The sequence below is a fragment of the Salmo salar genome, chromosome 15, assembly GCF_965601325.2.
Source record: "Salmo salar chromosome 15, fSalSal1, whole genome shotgun sequence".
In the NCBI taxonomy this organism is placed as follows: Eukaryota; Metazoa; Chordata; class Actinopteri; order Salmoniformes; family Salmonidae; genus Salmo; species Salmo salar.
The window spans coordinates 58,918,152-58,940,437 of record NC_138305.1 but is presented as its reverse complement, the minus strand read 5'-3'; the positions used below and the strand labels follow the sequence as shown (position 1 = coordinate 58,940,437).

The window sequence follows — 22,286 nt, the reverse complement described above, 5'->3', positions numbered from 1 at the left end:
GTGCAAGGAGGAGCAGGAGAAGCACTGCCAGAGCCCTGCAAAATGACCTCCAGCAGGCCACAAATGTGCATGTGTCTGCTCAAACGGTCAGAAACAGACTCCATGAGGGTGGTATGAGGGCCCGACGTCCACAGGTGGGGGTTGTGCTTACAGCCCAACACCGTGCAGGACGTTTGGCATTTGCCAGAGAACACTAAGATTGGCAAATTCGCCACTGGCGCCCTATGCTCTTCACAGATGAAAGCAGGTTTACACTGAGCACATGACAGACGTGACAGAGTCTGGAGACGCCGTGGAGAACCTTCTGCTGCCTGCAACATCCTCCAGCATGACCGGTTTGGCGGTGGGTCAGTCATAGTGTGGGGTGGCATTTCTTTTGGGGGCCGCACAGCCCTCCATGTGCTCGCCAGAGGTAGCCTGACTGCCATTAGGTACCGAGATGAGATCCTCAGACCCCTTGTGAGACCATATGCTGGTGCGGTTGGCCCTGGGTTCCTCCTAATGCAACACAATGCTAGACCTCATGTGGCTGGAGTGTGTCAGCAGTTCCTGCAAGAGGAAGGCATTGATGCTATGGACTGGCCCACCCGTTCCCCAGACCTGAATCCAATTGAGCACATCTGGGACATCATGTCTCGCTCCATCCACCAACGCCACGTTGCACCACAGACTGTCCAGGAGTTGGCGGATGCTTTAGTCCAGGTCTGGGAGGAGATCCCTCAGGAGACCATCCGCCACCTCATCAGGAGCATGCCCAGGCGTTGTAGGGAGGTCATACAGGCACGTGGAGGCTACACACACTACTGAGCCTCATTTTGACTTGTTTTAAGGACATTACATCAAAGTTGGATCAGCCTGTAGTGTGGTTTTCCACTTTAATTTTGAGTGTGACTCCAAATCCAGACCTCCATGGGTTGATAAATTGGATTTCCATTGATTATTTTTGTGTGATTTTGTTGTCAGCACATTCAACTATGTAAAGAAAAAAGTATTTAATAAGATTATTTCTTTCATTCAGATCTAGGATGTGTTGTTTAAGTGTTCCCTTTATTTTTTTGAGCAGTATATTATTTTTTTAATGAATTCCTGGTGATTTTACAGTATTTCTTAAAGAAAAACTAAATGTCCCCGCCTGTTGCCGGTCTGCGGGCGGCCTGGTATAAATCTTCACCCATAAGAATGTTACAAAAAGACAGCACATGCATCTACAAAATGTATTATGCGAGAAATGTAGATGGGAACGCAGTCATTCATGCGCAAATATTGATATAATCAGCATTTCAAAGTAAAATTGGAGTCACGCGATGACATTGTGTGATCCTCCCAACGCTACTCGTCCGGAAAGCATGCAGAAGAAATAACTTTACAGGGTGGTGAAAGTGCAACGTGATGAGTTTGATGCTCCTTTCCAATAAATATCTAGAGTCTTATTCTGGTGACATGATCATCGATGGTTGGCTGGCGTTTGACAAATAAAAATAATCTTGCTCTTTTGTTCATAATAATCTAATAATGTACAGGTATGTAGGCTATACCCATCCTGTATATGCACGTTTTTGGCTAGATTAGGGCTTCTCAAACTGGGTCCTGACGCCCCCCTGGATGCACGTTTTGGTTTTTGCCCTAGAACTACACAGCTGATTTAAATAACCAACTCATCATCAAGCATTTGTTACTTGAATCAGCTTTGTAGTAATTTAACAGCAAAAATATGTTTTATGTGCACTATGTCATCTCACACAGCCTTGTTTCTGCAGCAAGTGAAGTTGATGGACATCTCTGGTGGGAAAATGAGCATATTGTTTTTATGCGGATTTTAGAATACTCACATGAAAACCTGTCTTCAATTGGATGGAAACGTAGCTTACGTCTCAAATGCCACTATGTCTATGTGGCTCTAGTCATATTAGACACAGCCAAAGACATGCTTTTTAGTCCAGAACTAGGCTTAATCTGTGTCTGGGAAACGACCCTGAGTGCAGGTTCTGCTGGTGTTTGTGTGACAGGTACCTGGCGGAGAAGAGGAGTGAGGAGGAGAGTCGTCTCCTGGGGGAGGGGGAGATATATGAGAAACGTTCTCCCTGGGCGTACAGAGGATACTACCACCCCGCCTGGTGGAAGAGAAGCATAGAGCCACTCACACCAACACATAAGGTTTCTATGTACCACCGATGATAACATAGATATCTTGTTAGACTGGCCTACGGTCAAAGATTGTAATCCTTTTTTAGTTTGTATGATTGTGTTGATTTGATTAATAGTGTTTCTAAACACTTGTTTCTTGTATTTCCTTCCACTGTTTCTATTTTGCTTGTTTATCGTACAGAGATGTTTTACTGCGATAAAGTTTGATTTGATGTGATTTGATTGGCTAAGATGGAGGAACTGGCAAAGCTGCTGAAGAGGCACCAACTGGCCAGCCAATCAGAGCCAGCGGAGGAGAGGAAGAAGAGCATACCTCTAACCCCAGAGGAGGTAACATCGTCACACAATACCTTTACGTAACATGACATGACACAGAACATTGACCTTTATGAATGGGGAATTACTAGGCTTTATCATAAGCATCATATTGAACTTCTCAGATTAGATCTCTTGAAATGAATTATCAAGTTTGGGATGTTTTATGCTGTTATACACAGACACAAATTTTATTTTTTATTGAAGTAAGAAAACACATGGCAAGCCATGACAATTATGAATGCCCAATATTGGATGTTGCCTTCTCTGTAGTCTGCTGTGGAAAGAGACTGCCCTCTCTGCTGGATAACAGAAACCATATGCTTATCTCTAGGAGACCTGGCTCAGGTTGAGGCTTCACATCTCAAAATGAGCCTCGATATTCTAGAAGGGAAAAAACCTGTGTGTGAATGAGTGTAGGTACAAACACATGCAGAGAAAGGCCCCCTTTGACTCAGAGCATCTCCTCCTAAATAGTGGTTGTGGCATACTAAGCAACTTAATGTTATTAATATATTCCTCTGCAACTCCTTGTTGTTTGGCACCGACGGGCTTCAAAAGGATCAGAAGGAGTAGGCTAAATAAGAGATGTGTGTCCCTGAAATAAATGGTGTCCTCTGCACTGTGGAAGTCATCTGAAAGCAATAAAATCACAGGCTTTGAGACTGTGCTTCTAGCTGCAGAGAAAAGCGCATCTCTTCCTCTCTCTCTCTCGCGGTTTTTATTGCTGCAGCAGCGATTGCACCAAAACCTCCGTAATTACAGTACATCCCCTCTCCTAAGGGCGCCCTCACGACCCACCGTGCCAAACCACCCCTATTAGAGCTGATAGTGGTGCGGCCCGGGCCATTTTACCGCCTGCGATGGAGCGATGGAATACAATGGGGAGGGGAGAGAATGGATGACTGTTGGCTATTCTTTTTCATCCTGACAGTTTTCAGAACACACTGCATTAGCGTCCTGTACACTGCAGTAGGAATATCTACACTATTGACCGTATTAAGATCCAGGGAAAGTAATGGCTAATTAAGAGAGTCAGATTTCAGGAGCAGCGGTTACGTGGTGTGAAATATGGTCTTATAAAAGTTTTTTTTTTATTGAAGGGCTTGCACTGTACCCGAAGAGGGATCAATGCACACAATAAATGTAGTTTTTCAGAGGTTTCACAATTTCATCAGTGCTTTTTCTACCTAGGATAGTAGCCTAAATGAAGCGATGTAATTAAGCAATAATAACACGGTGTGTGTGTGTGTTTTCAGGAGAAGGAGCTGCAAAACCTAGCAGCTATGGACACGGAGCTACAGAAAATTGCTGAGAAGATGCATGAAAACAGGAGCAAATAGATAGTGGACAGGCCGACAGGGATGCTAAACTACTAGCTCAGTGTGATAACCTTGTATAAGAAAATACTAAAGAGACGAAGAGGTGGGAGAACAAAAAAAAAAAATTGAGACTTGCCACAAATTCTGCTGTGATAACATCAACATAAATAAAGGTTAAATAAAAAAAAATCTGGTACAAAAGTTATCAAAAGAATCAGCATGGAGACCGTTGAGTTTCTATTAGATAATATCAAAGCTAAAACAGATGCTTTGCTTATTTGTCATAGATTTCTATATATATATTTAAAGTATGCATTGCCGTTTTCTTCTAACTTTTGAATGGTTGTTTGTTTCTTCAGTCTGCATTTAATAAAATTAATATCCCGGGACCAAACCTAACATCTCAGTATTTTTCCTTCTTCGAAACAATTATACAAAGAACTTTAATACCTCATGAACACAGGGCTTATCAACAGTAATAGTGTCTTTAGAGCACTGTATTTTATTGAAATCCATATACACAGATGCGTTACGGGATGAGTCTGCGAAAACAAAATGGCTTCTTTATTACACCACGGCACATTCTTCAAAAAAATTTAATGATAACGAAATGCTGCATTTTGGAGCTAAGAGCTTTGGAGAGCAGCTCCAGGGCTCAATAACCGCCAAATAATTATATAACTGATCTTAGGAAGCGTGTGAGATTTCAGTCCTTCTATCCCACAAGTACAGTTAAATGTCATCAATGATATACATTTCACAACAAATGGGTGACCGCAATAGTTTTAAGTGTTATCCCTCTGTTGTCTCTGTGAGTTTCAGTCTCTTTGCGGCTGGCTCCTCTCCTCTCGTTGAGCCAGTCTTCGGCGTATCCGTAGCAACGGTCGTCCCGGAGAGGAGGTAGCCCCCGCCCCCACTCATCAGCAGCATGGGGTGCGTCCTGTTAGGCAACACCTACACACACGCAAACACAGAGACAGGAAGTGAGGTCAGAGGTAAAAGCTAGTGCTGGTACTACAAACATGGATGCTTCCACAGAGATACAGTTCAGTTTGAAAATGATTATACCTGGTAATGTCTGATCCAGGAATCGGTGAGTCGCAGGCTGACTGCTCCGCCTTGTTCCCTGAGCTTTGTATAGCACTCTATCAGAGGCTGTGGGAGAGAGAGATTTAATAACAGAGGAGCAACGAAGGCCATAACAGAGTGAACATGACAGGGGTGATATTTCATAACTCCAGACTAGATTACAGACTGTTTTATCAGTGGTTTTGATAGGAGATTTCCCACTGGAGAAAGACAATAAATGTATAATAGCAGTACACTAGGGTCTACTGGCAACAAACTATGAAGGGTCTGTAGTACACAAAGTTTGGGTTGTAAAGTAAGAAGATTATTAAATACGCTACATTATTAAGAACACGACACACACTAGAAAGTAGGGCCGGGACGATGCACGTATCGCAATACTCTTTAATATCGTGACAAGAAAACAAAACACAAAGCAGGTTTTTAAAGGAGCAAAGAGTTTGGTCTGCTTCGTGTTTTCATTTTTGCCATGGAAAAAATATTGCAATACTGGTATCGTCATCAGCACTACTAGGAAGCATACCTCTTTGTATTGAGAGTACACTACAAAGGGTCTGGAGGGGGCGAGGAACTTGATAAGGCCCAGTAGAACTGGACAGGGGTGGAACCGACTGGCAATCACCAACCTGAGGAGGAGAACAAACAAGAGGTATTAAACACATATTTTACTACCAGTGTGGGGCCCTGTTCAAACACTATGAACATGTTTTCTTCTTTCCATCCTCCATCCCGGTGAAAACTGAGCTGGCAAAACTTGACAGATGAAAGCCCTTGCCTAACCAATTGGGTAAGATTAGTGAGTACTTCAAAGACGGGAGGATGGAATGAAGAAGGCCTGTTAAAAAGTATGGGAACGGGGCCGCCGTGGCACTAAAGTGTGCTTTGTCCAGAGAAAGACAAGGGATTTGTTCAAGGTGACCTGGAGAAACGCGAACTTTCCCCCCAAAAACGAATCAATAAAACCGGATGAGAAGACATGTGCTGTAAGCCCAAACATCAATCGTCTTTAACTAGACATGTCACACCTCTCGCACGTCTGATCAAGATAACTGCTGAGCAATCCTCTTTTGCTCGTCTTGTGCGGACACGGAGATGTTAGCGTGGACATGTTTCACTGATTTTAGACAGTGCAAGAAAACACCAACATGCCGACAGAGCAGAAATTGTCACTGTGATCATTTACACAGATTATTTAACTCACGTGTCAAGGGGGTGTAATCTTAGTGCCACAGAGCTGTTATACTGGTTATTAGCGCTCATACATGTTTATTACCTCTTATTAATGGTTTAATAAACAAGTCTAGAGTTCACTGTTGCCAAGTGTTATTAAAACAGAAAAATGGTGGAGGGGGGGTGAGAGAGATGAGAGAACAGACTGACCCGTCGGCGTTCCTCCCCTCCAGCACGGCAGCAGCAGCAGCTAGTTTCTTCCTCTTCTCCTCCATCTTCACCTTCTTCTCCTGGCCCTAAAACACAACACACGGTTGCTCTTCCATTTGTGTGCCACTGATCAGACTAAGTTGAACAAATCTTTGGAACACACTGCTGCTTTACTATGTGCTGTCATACTCTGATCTCTCTACGTTTCTCCCTCTCCTCTCTCTCCTTGTCCGCGGCAGGGTCTGTACTGGTACTAGTCTCCATGCATTGGTCCTCTGTGTCTGGGCTGCACTCCTTGCTTTCTGCCTTCTCTGGGTCAGTCTGGGTCAGGTTGGACTTGTCCCCATTGGCCTGTCTGGAATCTGCAGTTGTGACAAACAAAAAAATTTGATCAATTCAATAGATAAGATAGTATAGCATTTGTTGGTATAGCATTTGTTGGTCTATTAAATGATTACATTCATAGTATAAACACAAACGCACACCTGCGTCTATGTCTTTGGCCTCTGTGTCCAGTGCCCCCGCCAGCAGTGCGTTGACGTGACAGATGGGGAACTCATGAAGCGTGTCGTGGAAGTGGGAGGGGAACCCAAAGCTCTCCATCCCCGCCCTCACAGGACCTCCTCCTGGGTACATCTGCACCACTGACCCATAGCCTGGATGAGAGCGGAGAGAGACAGAATATGAAGATGGAAGTGTCACCCTCCCAGTGCAAAGAACCTTGGCGTGACCCCGAACAACACCCTTCTTTGCTAACATCAAAGCAGTGACTCGCTTCTGCAGGTTCATGCTCTACAACATCCGTTGAGTACGACCTTTCCTACCCATGCCCGCGACGTTCATGCCCCACCCTACCTCGATTGTATCTGTCAAATTTAAGGCCCTGACTGAAAGCCGAAATCATTAGCTGCTCCTTTCTGTCTGCCACTTGCTCCCTGCACTCAGCTCACTCTGAACACGCTTCTGTTCATGGCGGTGTGAGTATCCACAACATTTTTTAATTTTTATTGTTGGACATAAGGCTGTAAAAACTCCAGTAAATCAGTTCCAAGTGATTTTAATTTAAGAAATCTAAAATAAGTATTCCCACACATAACATAGAGACACATGATCGCATCCAAATGTAAGCAAGGTTTGAAATTATTATGTTTTAGTCAAACATATCTGTTCGGGCTTCTTGCAGTCAATTTGCAGTTGACAAATTATTTATAATTATGTTCCGGTCCCGACCATCCTCTCAAGACAAAATCGGCTTGCAGCTGAATATAGTTGATGATCCTTGCATACATTTTAAAATCAAACAAAACATCTGACTTTGTTTTTACCAATCTAACTACATAACAATAACGGTCATTTTATTTCAATGGGAACCCTAAACTGAGTAAATCAAGATATAGCCTATCCACAACACAGGTGAAAGCATATTCAATAGCAGTGTGTGCATACATTGAGTTATTGAACTTGATTTGGCTTATCAGTGGAGTCTATGGTGCTACCGATGTCAAACAATCAGTTTGCCTTCCATATTAGCCTACTGATCAAAAACATTTGCAAATAAGCATCACTCCAGCATGTCACGCCTGTATGGAAGAACATCATATAGGCACTGCTGTTAGTTTGAGAATTTAAAAGAACGTATTCAATCCAAAAATGGGTTTAACGTCATGATTTGTGATCACGAATGCTCATGAAATTAGTATTTTTGTCAATTTCCGTGATCAGGAAAAGGTTTGTATTTTTTAGCTGCCAGGACGATAACTCGTAACAACTCAATTGGGTAGTTCAGCTATCCGTCAAGAAATAAGCGGGTTGAGACTTGATCATACTGCTACGCCTGAATAGAGCGAGGCTGTAAAGGTGTCAGCATGCTTCAGTCCGGCTGGCGCCTAGCCCAAGTCGGGTAACCAAACCAAACGAGTGTGCTTGCATATTCGCTTTAAAGACCGCTTGAAAATTGAGAAAAAAGCGGCAATAGCTCTGTATGTGCATTTTGAGACGCCGTAGCCAGTATACACTTCCTCAAAAGTCACAATTAATCTAAAATAACTCAAGGAATCTGTCATTAATTTTAGTCACGCAATTTTACAGTGCAGTATTTCTCAATGAAAAAATTTGCATGAAAATCAATTGTCTCTCATTGAATGACATCAAAGACTTCATTGAAGAATCCCTACTGTTAACCATTCACAGACAATGGGGCGTAGACTTCGGCTACAAACTTCGGCTTGCTACAGACATTTGTGTGTGCCTGAACAGCTGAAAAAACCCTCACCGGACACCTTAACTCCGGCTCCCGATCACATCTCCCTCCATCGCTCATTTCACTTGGTGCACGTTCAAAATGGTAACCAGCTAACGTTAGCTAGCTACGTTGGCTAACAGCTCCTATCTGATATCTTAACATTATGTTTATCTAACCAGCTAATATAGCAAGCTAGCCAACACCACAGATGAGTAATCTTTCCTAAAAGGTCACATAGCTATCTGCTTAGCTAGTAAGCTTGCTTATTGCATCCATGTCTGGGCACGTTGACACAAGCCTAATTAGTGAATTTATTAATCTAATATTTGCAACAGGAGTTTGATTTTGGTCAATGTGTCAATTCATCCATCAATACTGTACCATTCTGTTGAAGAAAGAGCTAGCTTGCTGCTGCTGCTAATTTTCCCAGCTAGACATTCCTCAGCAATGTGCAGTGCTCGTGGCTCAGGCGATGAGTGGCAGCTGGCATTGCAGCAGTTTTGATATGTAGACTCGCAGAAGAAGGGCCGATAGACTAGAAAAGGCCAACATCAGCCCGATATATCATTCTCTACAAGGAACATTATTGTTTTCTGTGAAATAATCTCTCCTGTGTTATATTTGATCAGGTTGAAGCACTTTTGACACCATGTTGTGATCTTAGTCAGATAGGGCTGTATTGTGCAGCAATGGTGGAACCAGCTTCCCCCTGAAGCTAGGACAGCAGAGTCCCTGCCCATCTTCCGAAAACATCTAAAACCCTACCTCTTCAAAGAGTATCTTAAATAATCCCACAGCATCCCCCTTGCACCACTCCCCACCCGAACAAAAAAATGGCTTTCGTGAACTAACACTCGCACTTTAAATCCCCCCCCCCCTTATTAGCTGACTTTGCTGATAGCTATTTTGAGGGAAAATGTTTACTATGACGTTGATACGGTGCATTCAGAAAGTATTCAGACTCCTTGACTTTGTCCACATTTTGTTACGTTACAGCCTTATTCTAAAATGGATTAAATCGTCCGTCCGTCCCCCCCGTCCCCCTCAATCTACACACAATACCCGATAATGACAAAGCAAAACAGGTTTTTAGAAATTTTAGCAAAATGAAAAAAAGATTCTGAAATATCACATTTACTTAAGTATTCTGACCTTTTACTCAGTACTTTGTTGAAGGACCTTTGGCAGCGATTACAGCCTCGAGTATTCTTGGGTATGTCGTGACGTGACTTTCATTATTGTGATGACTGTTATTTATCGAATCAAACTATGTTTAATTGTTACAATTCAATTATTCATGTAGCAATTAACTCATTAGGAATTTGGGGCACCATGGAAGAAGTTGTTTAACGAGTTATCATCTTGAGTTTAATTCGGGAGATGGTATCTGTAAGATATATCGATAACAGTCATTTATTAATCATTACCTCATTCATATCAGTCTCATTCTGAACGTTGCAGACCTCTTGAATCTGCAAGAACCCCAGCCTTTTCGGATCATTCAGTACAACACAAATTTATTTAAGTAATTTATTTACTAACTAAATAATAAACACAGAATACACACACACTTACACGAGACAAAAGGCCCTAGTGGACTGACACAATGTGATGGCTTGTTACACATATGGAGAGGGAGGGGTAGATAAAGAGAGGGAGAGACGAAAAGAGTCAAACTTATCGTACATTCATTTGGAAACTACGCTCACAGTAATCAGAATACTTAATACCCTAACCAACGCCCATTCGATAAGAAATGCAATGTACATATTAACGCGTAGATGTCTTTGTTCGTCGTCTATCTCTGTTGAACCAATCATCCCTTCTACGTGGACAGGATAGTTATTGTTCATGCATCGGTGTAAGGCTCGGATTGTACACCAGAGGTCACAATGTCCTTCTTAGTTGTAGAGCTTCTCTGGTAGTGGAGTGTTCAAGTAGAATACCTGCTCAGATGCGCCAGTGATTGTCTGAGATGAGATTTCTTCCTTCCCACCTCATGTCTTTAGTTCTGGGACTACTTTCACATGCACAGCTGCAGACTGAATGTTTCTGGTCTCGTGTGGAGGTTATCTTCTCACCTCGTGTTGAGTCTGAGTTTCAACCATTCGTAACGTTGAGCTCACGCTGTCCGTCTGCTGGTCTGAATGTTAATTCTTAGCGAGTCCTTTTAAGCACTCTGGTCAGAAAGGGCGGTTCCATCACACTGACACGCTCCTCTGAACTCATTTGGGGCGTAGCTTAGTTAATGTGCAAGGGATATGAAAACTATGATCTCGTTAGAAAACTAAAATTACACTCCCATCTTAACAAAAATAGTTTAATCGTTCTTCATATTGTTTTAACATCATATTGGATGGAAACTTAACAGCCGAAACGGGTTTCCTTCCTAAGTTACAGTATTTTCATTATACAGTTAATGACATCACAAAATAAACAATATGACATGACTATTCTTTAGATCCCCATTGACCATTCCTATTACATAAATATTGTTCCAATATTCACTTTTTGGGTGTTATAGTTTTTGGCGGAAAAAGTCTTCTGAGGGGACAAAGGCATTGCTTTGGTAATATTAGAGAGCAAAAGAGAAATTGCCCTCCTCCCTAATTTATGACAGAGTGTTAAGGTGTCAAAACCAGCCCAGCAGCCCGCTCCTCTCCTGTGGGACAGATGGGGTTTGGCTGTCAGTCAGCCATTTGCCAAGCTGATCTGAGGGCTGGATACTCAACCAGGAGAGTCATGACAGGTATGACGCTCTAAGCTTGGCATACCTGTATTTGGGGAGTTTCTACCATTCTTATTTGCAGATCCTCTCAAACTCTGTCAGGTTGGATGGGGAGCGTCGCTGCAGAGATGTTCGATCGGGTTCAAGTCCGGGCTCTGGCTGGGCCACCCAAGGACACCCCTGCGTTGTCTTGGATGTGTGCTTAGGGTCATTGTCCTGGTGGAAGGTGAACCTTCGCCCCAGTCTGAGATCCTGAGCAGGCTTTCATCAAGGATCTCTCTGTACTTTGCTCCATTAATTTGTCCCCTTTGATCCTGACTAGTCTCTCAGTCCCTGCCACTGAAAAACATCCCCACAGCATGATTCTGACACCACCATGCTTCACCATAGGGATGGTGCTAGGTTTCCTCCAGACGTGACACTTGGCATTCAGGCCAACGTGTTCAATCTTGGTTTCATCAGAACAGAGAATCTTGTTTCTCATGGTCAGAGTCTTTAGGTGCCTTTAGGCAAACTTCAATCGGGCTGTCATGTGCCTTTTACTGAGTGGCTTCCGTCTGGCCGCTCTACCATAAAGGCCTGATTGGTGGAGTGCTGCAGAGATGGGAGAACCTTCCAGAAAGACAACCATCTCCATAGAAGAACTCTGGAGCTCTAGCAGAGTGACCATTAGGCTGCCAGCTCTAGGAAGAGTCTTGGTGGTTCCAAACTTCTTCCACTGTGTTCTTGGAGCCCTTCAATGCTGCAGACATCTTTTGGTACCCTTCCCCAGATCGGTGCCTCGACGCAATCCTGTATTGGAGCTCTACTGACAATTCCTTTGACTTCACGGCTTGGTTTTTGCTCTGACATACACTGGTAACTGTGGGACCTTATATAGACAGGTGTGTGCCTTTCCAAATCAAATCAATTTACCACAGGTGGACTCCAATCAAGTTGTAGAAACATCTCAAGGATGATCAATGGAAACAGGATGCACCTGAGCTAAATTTAGAGTCTTATAGCAAAGGGTCTGAATACTTATGTAAATAAGGTATGTTTATTTTTTATACATTTGCAAAACAAAAACTTTTCGCTTTGTCATTATGGGGTGTTGTGTGTAAATTATGCAGATTATATTTTTTATCCTTTTAGATCAAGGCTGTAACGTAAGAAAATGTGGATAAAGTCAAGGGGTCCGAATACGCCACGTAGGGCTGTGGCAGTCATGAAATTTTGTCCGCCGGTTATTGTCATGCAAAAGACTGCCCATCTCACGGTAATTTACCATTAATTAACATCAGCACATTTAGCATCTCCATGCCTCAATGCATACAAGCCGCTTATGCACGCCTTTGGAAAATATCACAATAATACATGATTTATTTTAGGCAGATCTAAAGAAACGTTATGATGAGGAAAATGTATTTCAGAATAACAGAATATGATTGGCCTATTGTATGTGATGTCACAGTGCCATGCCATAGACTGTGGGGTTGTGCATTTTGAAGACAAGATATGCTTATAAGTCCAGTGCCATTATTTTATAGTGAGAAGAAAATAATTAAACTCAGGTGAATAAAATAGAAAATATATTTTTCCCAATCCGGATCGAGTGCGCATATGGATAAGTGGATATGTTGAGCGTAAAAGTGATCATTTGAAACAAGTCCCATACGCTAGACTTAAGAGTTATTTGGCAACTTAAGTTGTGAATGATACAAACCTTAGAATGACGTAGAAATCCAAACATATGGGCTGCACGATGCGACTATAAATGGGACCCATGTCACCCAAGTTAAACTTTTGACTCATCTGTCCATAGAACATTCTTTCAAGATTCTTGATGATCATCCAGGTGCTTCCAGGTTCTTTTTTGGCAAAATTGAGTCAACTTTTTGGATGACATGGGTCCCATTATGTCTGGCAAAAACCAAACACTGCATTTCATAGTAAGAACCTCATAGCAACGGTCAAGCATGGTGGTGGTAGTGTGATGGTTTGGGGATGCTTCGCTGCCTCAGGACCTGGACGACTTCCCTTAATAGGAGGAACCATAAATTCTGCTCTGTATCAGAGAATTCTACAGGACAATGACAGGCCATCCATCTGTGAGCTGAAGCGCAGCTGGGTCATGCAGCAAGACAATGATCCAAAACACACACACACAAAAAGCTACAAACTTTACGTTTTGGGATGGCCTAGTCAAAGTCCAAACATAATCCCAATTAAGATGTGGTGGCAGGACTTGAAACAAGGAGTTCATGCTTGAAAACCCACAAAGAGTGGGCCAAAATTCCTCCACAGTGACGTCAGAGACAGATCAACAACTACAGGAAGCATTTGGTTGCAGTCATTGCAGCTAATGATGGCACAACCAGTTAGAGTGTAAGGGGGCAATTACTTTTTCCACACATGGGAATTGGGTGTTGTATAAGTTTGTTAACGAAAAAAATAAAATTAGTATGAAATTGTTTTGTTATTTGTAAACTCAGGTTCACTTTATCTAATATTGGGTTACGGTTGAAGATCCGATAACATTCAGTAAAAAAAATGTGTTGCAAAAATAGAGAAAATCAGAAAGGGGGAATATACTTTTTCATGACACTGTATTTCCCTTCACACATCAACCACTGTTTGAGGAGCATATTCTCGCTGTGCGACAAATTATATTCCCCCCAAACTCTGTATGCTATGTGCTCTCCGACCCTGTTCCTGCAGCTACCCAGTGCTTTATTTGGGAAAACAAGTTAAATCTGTTGGGGAACATCAATAGTAACATGTTTTCACAACAGAACATATTTCATTAAACTGTTGACAGGCCACCTGTGCCACAGCAGTTTGGTAGCACCTTAATTGGGGAGAATGGGCTCATGGTAATGACTGGAGCAGAATCAGTGGAATGGAATCAAATACATCAAACACACGGTTTCCAGGTGTTTGGTGCCATTCCATTTGCTCCGTTCTGGACATTATTATGAGCCGTTCTCCCCTCAGCAGCCTCCACTGCTCTGCATGCACGAGAATGGAATGAAGGAGAGAGTGAGATGGAAAAGCACAGTGGGGAGATATTCTGTATAGCTAAAGGTAATGTGTCAGCCTATTAATTATGAAAATATACAAAATTCACTATTACTAGGCCATTCAAAATCAAATTCTCTAGAATTGTAGGCCAACTAAGCCCCCCGGCACAATCAATGAACCAACAGCATCACCTAGGGCTATACATTCCCTCCCAGACTCGTGGGTAGAAAGTTTGGAGAGTAGCATAAGGTAACCGGTCAATCCAGTAGCCTATGCATAGTACAGTCCACACTTAAAGGAAATTACTATAATTTGTTTAATTTTGGAGTATAGGCTAGACCAATTATGTACCAAAGACATCTGAAACCCGTTTTCTGTTTTTCTGCTGTGTGTAATATGCGGTAAATTCAAACCTTATTTAAATTCAGGTTTACCATTATTTTAATTCAGGTATTTTCAGCCTTGGGCTCATATATAGTCCTATGCGTCTGCATAAGTTCTAATGTGTGTACGGGCGTTACGGAATGAATCATCACCTTAGAAAGTGCTGTCCGTTTCATTTTGAGGCTTCTACAACGACCATGTTTTCTACTCAGTTTCAACTGGTTAAAACTTCTTTCTTCAAATTGATCATCACAGTGAGGTGAGCTTTAAAAGCATGATACTGTTTGGATGATAAGTGTTTGATGTGATTTTCAATAGCACTGATGTTAGAGGGACAATAGAACACTGAGTACCAGGTCATTAGCGACCTGATGGTAATTAGCGAGTTGGTACCAACATGTCCAAAGCACATTTTAGGGCACTGAGCAAATTTCAGGTCTGCTGAGCACAAACTTCAACGTTGTGAAAATTCTGTGCAACTTCCAGCACGCGTTTACTGGGAACACAGAGGCTGTACCCACTTTAAGTTCCAGTTTTAACAGTGGCCAAGTAGGCTATCGTGGCTATTTGATCAGGCTTACATTCCATGAGACTTTTGAAATAAACATGCAGGGATTGACATTAACCTGTTCATCCACTTGTCCTTCAGACAAGGAGGTGACTGAAAATATTGTTGTGTTGTTTGATGGAAGAAACCACTACAAAATATGTGGTCCTGTGTGGCTCAGTTGGTAGAGCATGGTGTTTGCAACGCCAGGGTTGTGGGTTTGATTCCCACGGGGGACCAGTACGAAAAAAAGAAAAGAAAAAAATGTATGAAATGTAAGTCGCTCTGGATAAGAGCATCTGCTAAATGACTAAAATGTAAAGTAAAATGCATTATTATTCCCATACCATTATTACAGAGAATCAGACAAATAATGCTACCCTCTGCCTATTGGCCACTTAACGTATTCAACCCTGTTTCAAAATACAACACTGCCCCTTTAAGACAAAAAAAATGACTTTACCTGACTTGATTTTCAAAGACGTCTAGAAATGCACACGTTTTGTGCTCTTGTAGGAAGCAATCACTCCCCCATTGCTGCCTACAAATGATCTAAGTGGGCTAATAACTCAATAACTAGCAAAGGATATGAACAAAACGTGCACACGTGGCTATATGCAGCTCTTGCTTTGATCTCAACACAAGCGCATCTACCGGCGGTCACGAGTCATGAAGACAGTCAAATTCCAAATGACCGTTTAGTCATGGTAATTAGGCTTCTCCAAGCTCTGATGATGCTGCTGGTCATTAGTAGCCTACCAAACTTGCTAACTGCCTGGTACTCAGCACTCTAATCGCTCTGACATCAATGCAAATGTTTGGAAAACCTAATCAAACACTTAATGAGAGCCCATGAGCGCATGTTGCGCAACATTTCTACAGGCTATGCAATTGCGGAAGAAAACAGAGTGATGGCCGCTAATAAAAAGACGAGCATCCCGTCAGCTTCTATAGACTAGGCCTACTATATTTATTTCTCAACTTTCCTAATATTAAGCACACTGCTGATATTTACAACATGAATATAGCCTACCTGGCAGACATGAAAATAAACCACGGGGAAAAGCGACCTCCATTTGCAATTTAAGTGCATATATGACATGTAATTTTTCCCGCTGCCCCTGTTTTGATACAGGTGCATGATAATGGTCCATTCTAAATCAAAACAAATGTCACATATATTACTTAGTATGTAAAGACAAGATTAAATCAAGAATAGTCTGATGGGTGACAATATTAGCCTATCACTTGTGAATTATATCAAATCAAATTGTATCTGTCACATGCACTGGTGTAGACCTTACAGTGAAATGCTTACTTACAAGCCATTAACCAACAATGCAGTTAAGGAAAATACCTAAAAAACAAGAAAATAATATTATCACTTGTGAATGATGCACAGCATAAGAAACAATGCCTTTTTTTGTCGACTTCTTCAAATCATAGTCGCACACCTCCTGTAGCCTAGCCCATAAGCTTATATGTTTTAATAAGGTTTGTATCACAACTAAAGTGGCCAAATAACTTCTTAAAATTAAGCACATTAATCTGCTTTACAAGGGGTGTAGAGCCAAACTGGCATATATAAGCAGCACGTGAGTTTCAAGTTTGGGGAAGATCATTTTCACCATAAAAATGCACATTTATAATAAAAGCATTACATGCATAATTGCACTTGCGGTTACTTTTGATAACGGTGTTTTCTGCTCAAGGAACATTAGTGCTTATAGCCTACTACCATGTGTGCATTGCTGTGCTTATAATGTGAGGAAATAGCCTAATAGTTCATCAACATTTTACACTAAATGTTCTGATCTGTTGCGTCAGCCACATTGCATAAAAAAGTTTTTTTGATGCTAGTGGTTGTATTAATCTTGGATCTATCGCATCCCACAACTGTCCCAGACTATGTTTGGAATATTTATTTCTCGCACAGAATAAGTCATACTATAGGGGATAGTAGATTGACATGCTGTCCGTTAGCCAACAAGATGAGTAGGCCTAACGAAAAGTAAATGTGGAGAGTTCTTCCAATATCTTCAATATGCACCTCGGAATTGGATAAGGACGCACGCAGTTGCGTCCCCAATGTGTCTGTCTTCACTTGTATCCTGTGAGAAAGACCTATGTGAGTGAGAGACACTTCGAATTGCGCGGCAGACTCACGGAGGAAGGCACAACGCAGCACTCCGGGCCGCAATAAGCATGGATTTTTTTTAGGGTGCATTACGGCCACAAAGGGGATACCGCCGTGAAATTTGAGGAATTATAAAGTGCTTGTCAAATTGTGAATGAGAGACTGATGAAGTGTGCACAGCCTGGGTAAAAAACAAAGCAGAGCTCATGCCTTTCAAGCAACTTTTTTCAAATCATCATTAAAGTCTCATCATGCAGTCTTACAATGTATTAAAAATCCAAACATATAGCCCAACGTTTGTAGAACAAATAAAAAGTTAGTTTAGTAACTCCAAATTAAGCATATAGGAGTACTTATTTCTTTGTTAACCGCTCAACACATAATAGCCTCATGTGCGCACTCCCTCAAATTGTTTGGAGAAAATATATTTTATTCAGCTTTGTTCAATTCTTCATACTATAAAATAAGGCCACGGAATTCTAAGCAAATCTTGTCTGCTAAATGAACTAGTGTAGCCCACAGCTATTTGGCATAGCCACATCAGACATAACATAAGGACAACTCAGACTATGCTATTCTGTTCTTCTGAAATAGACTACATTTTCTTTATATCATGCTCTTCGTTTTTGAAATAAATAATGGATTTATTGTGAAGGTGTATGTAGGCCATATTACATGGATTTATTAGACCTTTTAAAAGGGCTTGTAGGCTGTGTGTGGAAGCCAGGAGATGCTAAACGTGTTTTTGTTAATTAACGGTCAATTACCGTGAGACCGACAGTTATTTGCTTGGCAATCACCGGCTAACAAACTTGTGACCGCCACAGCCCTGCTCACGACCACAGCTATCAACAGTCCAGTTCAAAGTAAATGGGACAGATCCATATATGGCAATGGTCTATTTGCATATTGGCCTACTGCAGCTCTGATTGGTTATGCCGCAACGGTCTGTGTAGAATCCTACTCTGATGCGTTCTGCCTACAACAAAATCTCTTGCATTGTTTGTTTCGTTATGTTGCATTGGAAGTGGCTAATATTGCGTTGATTATATCACCATTGCCACAGGAAAGGGAAACGTTGATAGTGTTAACTCTCAGGGAAACCGCTAGAAAGTTAAGTGAAGTTCAATCTCGTGCTTCTCTCAGTGGCCTGATATTTCTTCTGCGCTCTATAAAGCAGTCCTGGGGGAGCTGCGAAGCAGTCTCGGGGCTACTGTGTGCACACACGCAGCTTAGACTAAACATTGGTCCAGAGTGCATTTTACTGCGGTCATGACCCATGACTGCCGGTGTGGCCACCGCAACAGCTCTAGCCCCACCTAGCTATCTTAAAGTAAATGCACTAACTAAGTATCTCAGGGTAAGAGCATCTGCTAAATGACTAAAATGTAATGAAAAAAAATGTCTATTCGTTACAGGACCTTCCAATTGAAATGTATTACATAAAAAGTTGACTGCTGACATGGCAGTCAGAGCATGGTAAACATAGACAGGGAACAGAACGGCTTGCCACAGAGCAAACCTAATTCATAAATCATGCAGAATTAAGCCATCATGTCTGAGTCCGATATGGCACCCTATTCCCTACATAGTGCACTACTTTTGAGGCTCTGTTCAAACCTACTACACTATATAGGGAATAGGGTGCCATTTTAGATGCAGGTCATGCCAGGTCTATCCATGATACCTCCAGACATTTCTATAGTCCAGTTACCTCCCATCCTCTCCATGACGGCCCCCAGCACCAGTCCAGCACAGGTCTCAAACACCAGCACCTTACTGCCTGCATGGATATTCCCCAGAGTCAACATCTGGGCAAGGGTGTCATACCGCAGGTGGCTGGAGGAGGGAGGCAGAGACACAGTCTTGGTTACTACAACAACAACATACAATATAGAAAGGAACTTCTCTCAATGAAAACTGAATTTGGGCCCAGAGGTTTTCCTGACCACTTGACCTAGCCAGGAGAAACATCAGGCCCTACAAATAGGCCTAGGTATGACTTAGCTGGCATGGTGGCAACACTCACCATATCTTCCCTGGTTCTCTGCCGTGGTACATCATAGCCAGGACACGACAGGAGGGCCTTAGAACCATCACACTGTTCTCATACCTGGAGGGAACAGAACACAAGACATTCAGAACTCAGAAAGCCTATTTCATTCATCACTAACCCTGGTCCTGGAGTGTGTAGGCCTATATTCCACTGACTCACTTTTTCTTTTTTTTCTTGATGTATTTCTCCTGTGCAAACTCAGTCTTGTCCCTGAATGTTGTACTGTTCTCTATCAGCTGCTGGACTATTTCCTATGGAGAGGAGAAATGGGAACGTGAAGTCAGAGGAGCATCTTCAACATAAACAAAACTTTCACCATAACTTCAACGTATACTGAACAAAAATATAAATGCAACATGTAAAGTGTTGGTCCCATGTTTCATTAGCTGAAATAAAATATTACAGAAATTGTCCATAAACACAAAAAGCTTATTTCTCTCAAATGTTGTGCACAAATTTGTTTACATCCCTGTTAGTGAGCATGTCTCCTTTGCCATAATCCATCCACCTGACAGGTGTGGCATAATAAGAAGCTGAATAAACAGCATGATCATTACACAGGTGCAACTTGTGCTGGGGACAAAAGGCCATTCTAAAATGTGCCGTTTTGTTACAACACAATGCCACAGATGTCTAAAGTTGAGGGAGCATGCAATTGGCATGCTGACTGCTGGAATGTCCACCAGAGCTGTTGCCAGATAAATTAACATTAAATTCTCTACCAATGTCATTTTATAGAGTCCAGCCTCACAACCGCAGACCACGTGTAACCACGCCAGTCCAGGATCTCCACTTCCGGCTAATGACAACTAATCCACATATATCCAGAGGTGCACGTACCTGTCCCTTAAGACCTTGCTCTTTGAGGGTCTCAATATCGTCTCTGGTGAGTTTCTGCGATTTCCCATCATCCAGAATGTTCCTGTTGTCTGTTCCTGCTTCCTTGGCATCTAAAGAGACGCACAAAAACAAGACACAGACATCAACTCTGTGCCTGGACAACTGAATCCTTACCGGAATTAGTGAATAATGGAGATTGTTGTTGTTGGCATGTAGCTACCTGCAGAGCTCTCAACGCATTTAGGTTTCCGTGGCTGCAGTGTCCCACCAGTCACAACTTCAAAGGTGGTCCCATACAACTCCCCCACTGCATTGTCCAGGAAGAACCACTGCTTTTCAAATACAGTTTTCCTGGCGTTGGGAAGACGACATGTCAGATAATCTCAAACGCACAATGACACACAGCGAGTCCACTATGATACACTATACTGACTGCACAACTGGAGTACTGCCAATATGTCATCCAGCTTGAAGCTGGCAACATGACATTCTCTTCTATAAATGTACAAATGTTACGTTAACGTTACCTGGCTGAGTATCCTACTCCTAGCTAGCAAACTAGAAAGCAATGATGGCAATTGGACAATGCTAATCAACAAGACATAGCTTGCAAACTTGTAACATTAGTACAGGCAAAAGGTTTGACTTGACTGTGAAGCATTGTTAGCTAACGCAAATCAACAGATAATGTGATTGTGCATGTGCAAAGTTGTGCAAGGACTCACTTTTTCTTTTGAATCTGTACAGCTTTGTAGATGTCTCCCCGTTTCAGTACTACGTAGTCACCCTCATTCACTCTGTGCTGGGAGTCATTATCGCCATTGTCCGCCATTAGAAAGCTTGATAGCCAGCTTAGTAGTAAAGCCGACCTTTCACCCACTAGAATGTGAGTTTTAAATCACCAAAGGCAATAGTAATGTACTGAAATCAAGTATTTTTGGGAGAGATCGCCTACTGAATTTACCCACGTGCTAGTCTGCATTTCCTTAGCATTCAGGACGATTAGTCGACGCTGTATCAATCGCTCACCATACTCGACTCTGATTGGCTCATTGCTGTTCGTAGAGCGTATCCTCCAATGGTAGAGAAGTACGAGGATTTTCTAGCTTCCGATAGGTGGTCGTGAAAACAGGGGGGAAATCGACTTCAGAAATATCGTTAGGTGTCAATTTCGTTTGTGACTAGAAGACTACTAGCGGAAGTGTGGCTTTTGTAGAACGTTATAATCGAATTTTCTCTAAACTAAATCTCACTCTCTTTACCGGCTACGTTCATTATCCTAACCTGCTACGGAAAAGGCACTTCCGGTCGTTGCTGTGTTTCAGCTAGTCATCCCCGCCACCAATATAATTTTTTGTTGTTGATACTATCTACATATTTCGAGAAACTAACTCGAAATTTAAAGACACTAACATGACATTTCAAGATACTAACTTGACATTTCAAGATAGCAGAACATATTTCTTCATTTGTAGCATTATGTGGCGATTTCCATCTATCCATGTTGCAGAGATCAGCAAAGCAGGGCCGCCGGCAACGTGCCGAGCTAGCATGAGCTTTTGATTCGCTTTAACAACAAATATTGACACGAACGCGTTTAAAATAGGGATAAAGTACTGTTGGGCAGGACCCATCTGTTCCAACACCATATTGCTGGGAACTATGAAATGTGAAATTATGTATATTGAAATACTCCCCCACCACACCTTGTACCTGTGGTTCCACCTCTGAAATCACCACACAATGTGACAAAAGCATGCTCTACTTTCTAAAACATTTGAGTTAGTTAGTATTTCAACTTATTATCTCAACATTTTGAGAAATATATATATTTTTTTCGTGGCGGGAAAGGGCTTCCATAGTATGAGCCTCCATCCATTCTCAAAACAATTCTCATGCAGTATAATCTGTTTGACATAATTAGCAAAGACTGAAGGAGCAATTTTGGTCTTATATGCTCATGTGTCTAGGGAAGTTTTAACTTTCTCACATGGGGTTATATAACTGATCTAAGGCCGAAAAGCCAATTCTACTGTATGTAGATGCGCCGCAAACTGCTCTCAACCTGTGCCATTACAGAGACAACAATTGACCAAAA

General features: G+C 42.0%; 1 protein-coding gene and 1 non-coding gene across 2 annotated transcripts; one reads left to right on the top strand and one right to left on the bottom strand.

The window, feature by feature from the left end:
• Positions 1–1,982: 1,982 nt before the first annotated feature.
• On the top strand, positions 1,983–3,895 carry LOC106571742 (uncharacterized). Its single transcript, XR_014380642.1, has 3 exons — positions 1,983–2,154; positions 2,377–2,475; positions 3,720–3,895. It is a non-coding gene; the product is annotated as an uncharacterized LOC106571742 (transcript).
• A 353-nt stretch (positions 3,896–4,248) lies between these two features.
• Positions 4,249–21,206, bottom strand: trmt6 (tRNA methyltransferase 6 non-catalytic subunit). Its single transcript, XM_014145144.3, has 12 exons — positions 20,914–21,206; positions 20,409–20,539; positions 20,189–20,298; positions 19,508–19,599; positions 19,322–19,405; positions 19,007–19,131; positions 6,737–6,907; positions 6,441–6,613; positions 6,252–6,337; positions 5,395–5,497; positions 4,851–4,937; positions 4,249–4,736 (listed from the first exon to the last, which is right to left on the bottom strand). Exons 1-12 carry the CDS (start codon positions 21,018–21,020, stop codon positions 4,575–4,577), a joined length of 1,431 nt encoding a protein of 476 aa, XP_014000619.1. The 5' UTR covers positions 21,021–21,206; the 3' UTR covers positions 4,249–4,574.
• Between the last annotated feature and the right edge of the window lie 1,080 nt (positions 21,207–22,286).

What these genes read in the sequence shown, in the direction of transcription:
- trmt6 (XM_014145144.3), bottom strand. Translation starts at nt 21,020, where the DNA reads ATGGCGGACAATGGCGATAATGACTCCCAGCACAGAGTGAATGAGGGT. An exon ending in AGAGAACCAGGGAAGATATG is followed by an intron (nt 19,132 to 19,321) that starts GTGAGTGTTGCC and finishes TCCCTCCTCCAG; the next exon opens with CCACCTGCGGTATGACACCC. An exon ending in AGAAACGTAGAGAGATCAGA is followed by an intron (nt 6,338 to 6,440) that starts GTATGACAGCAC and finishes GTTGTGTTTTAG; the next exon opens with GGCCAGGAGAAGAAGGTGAA.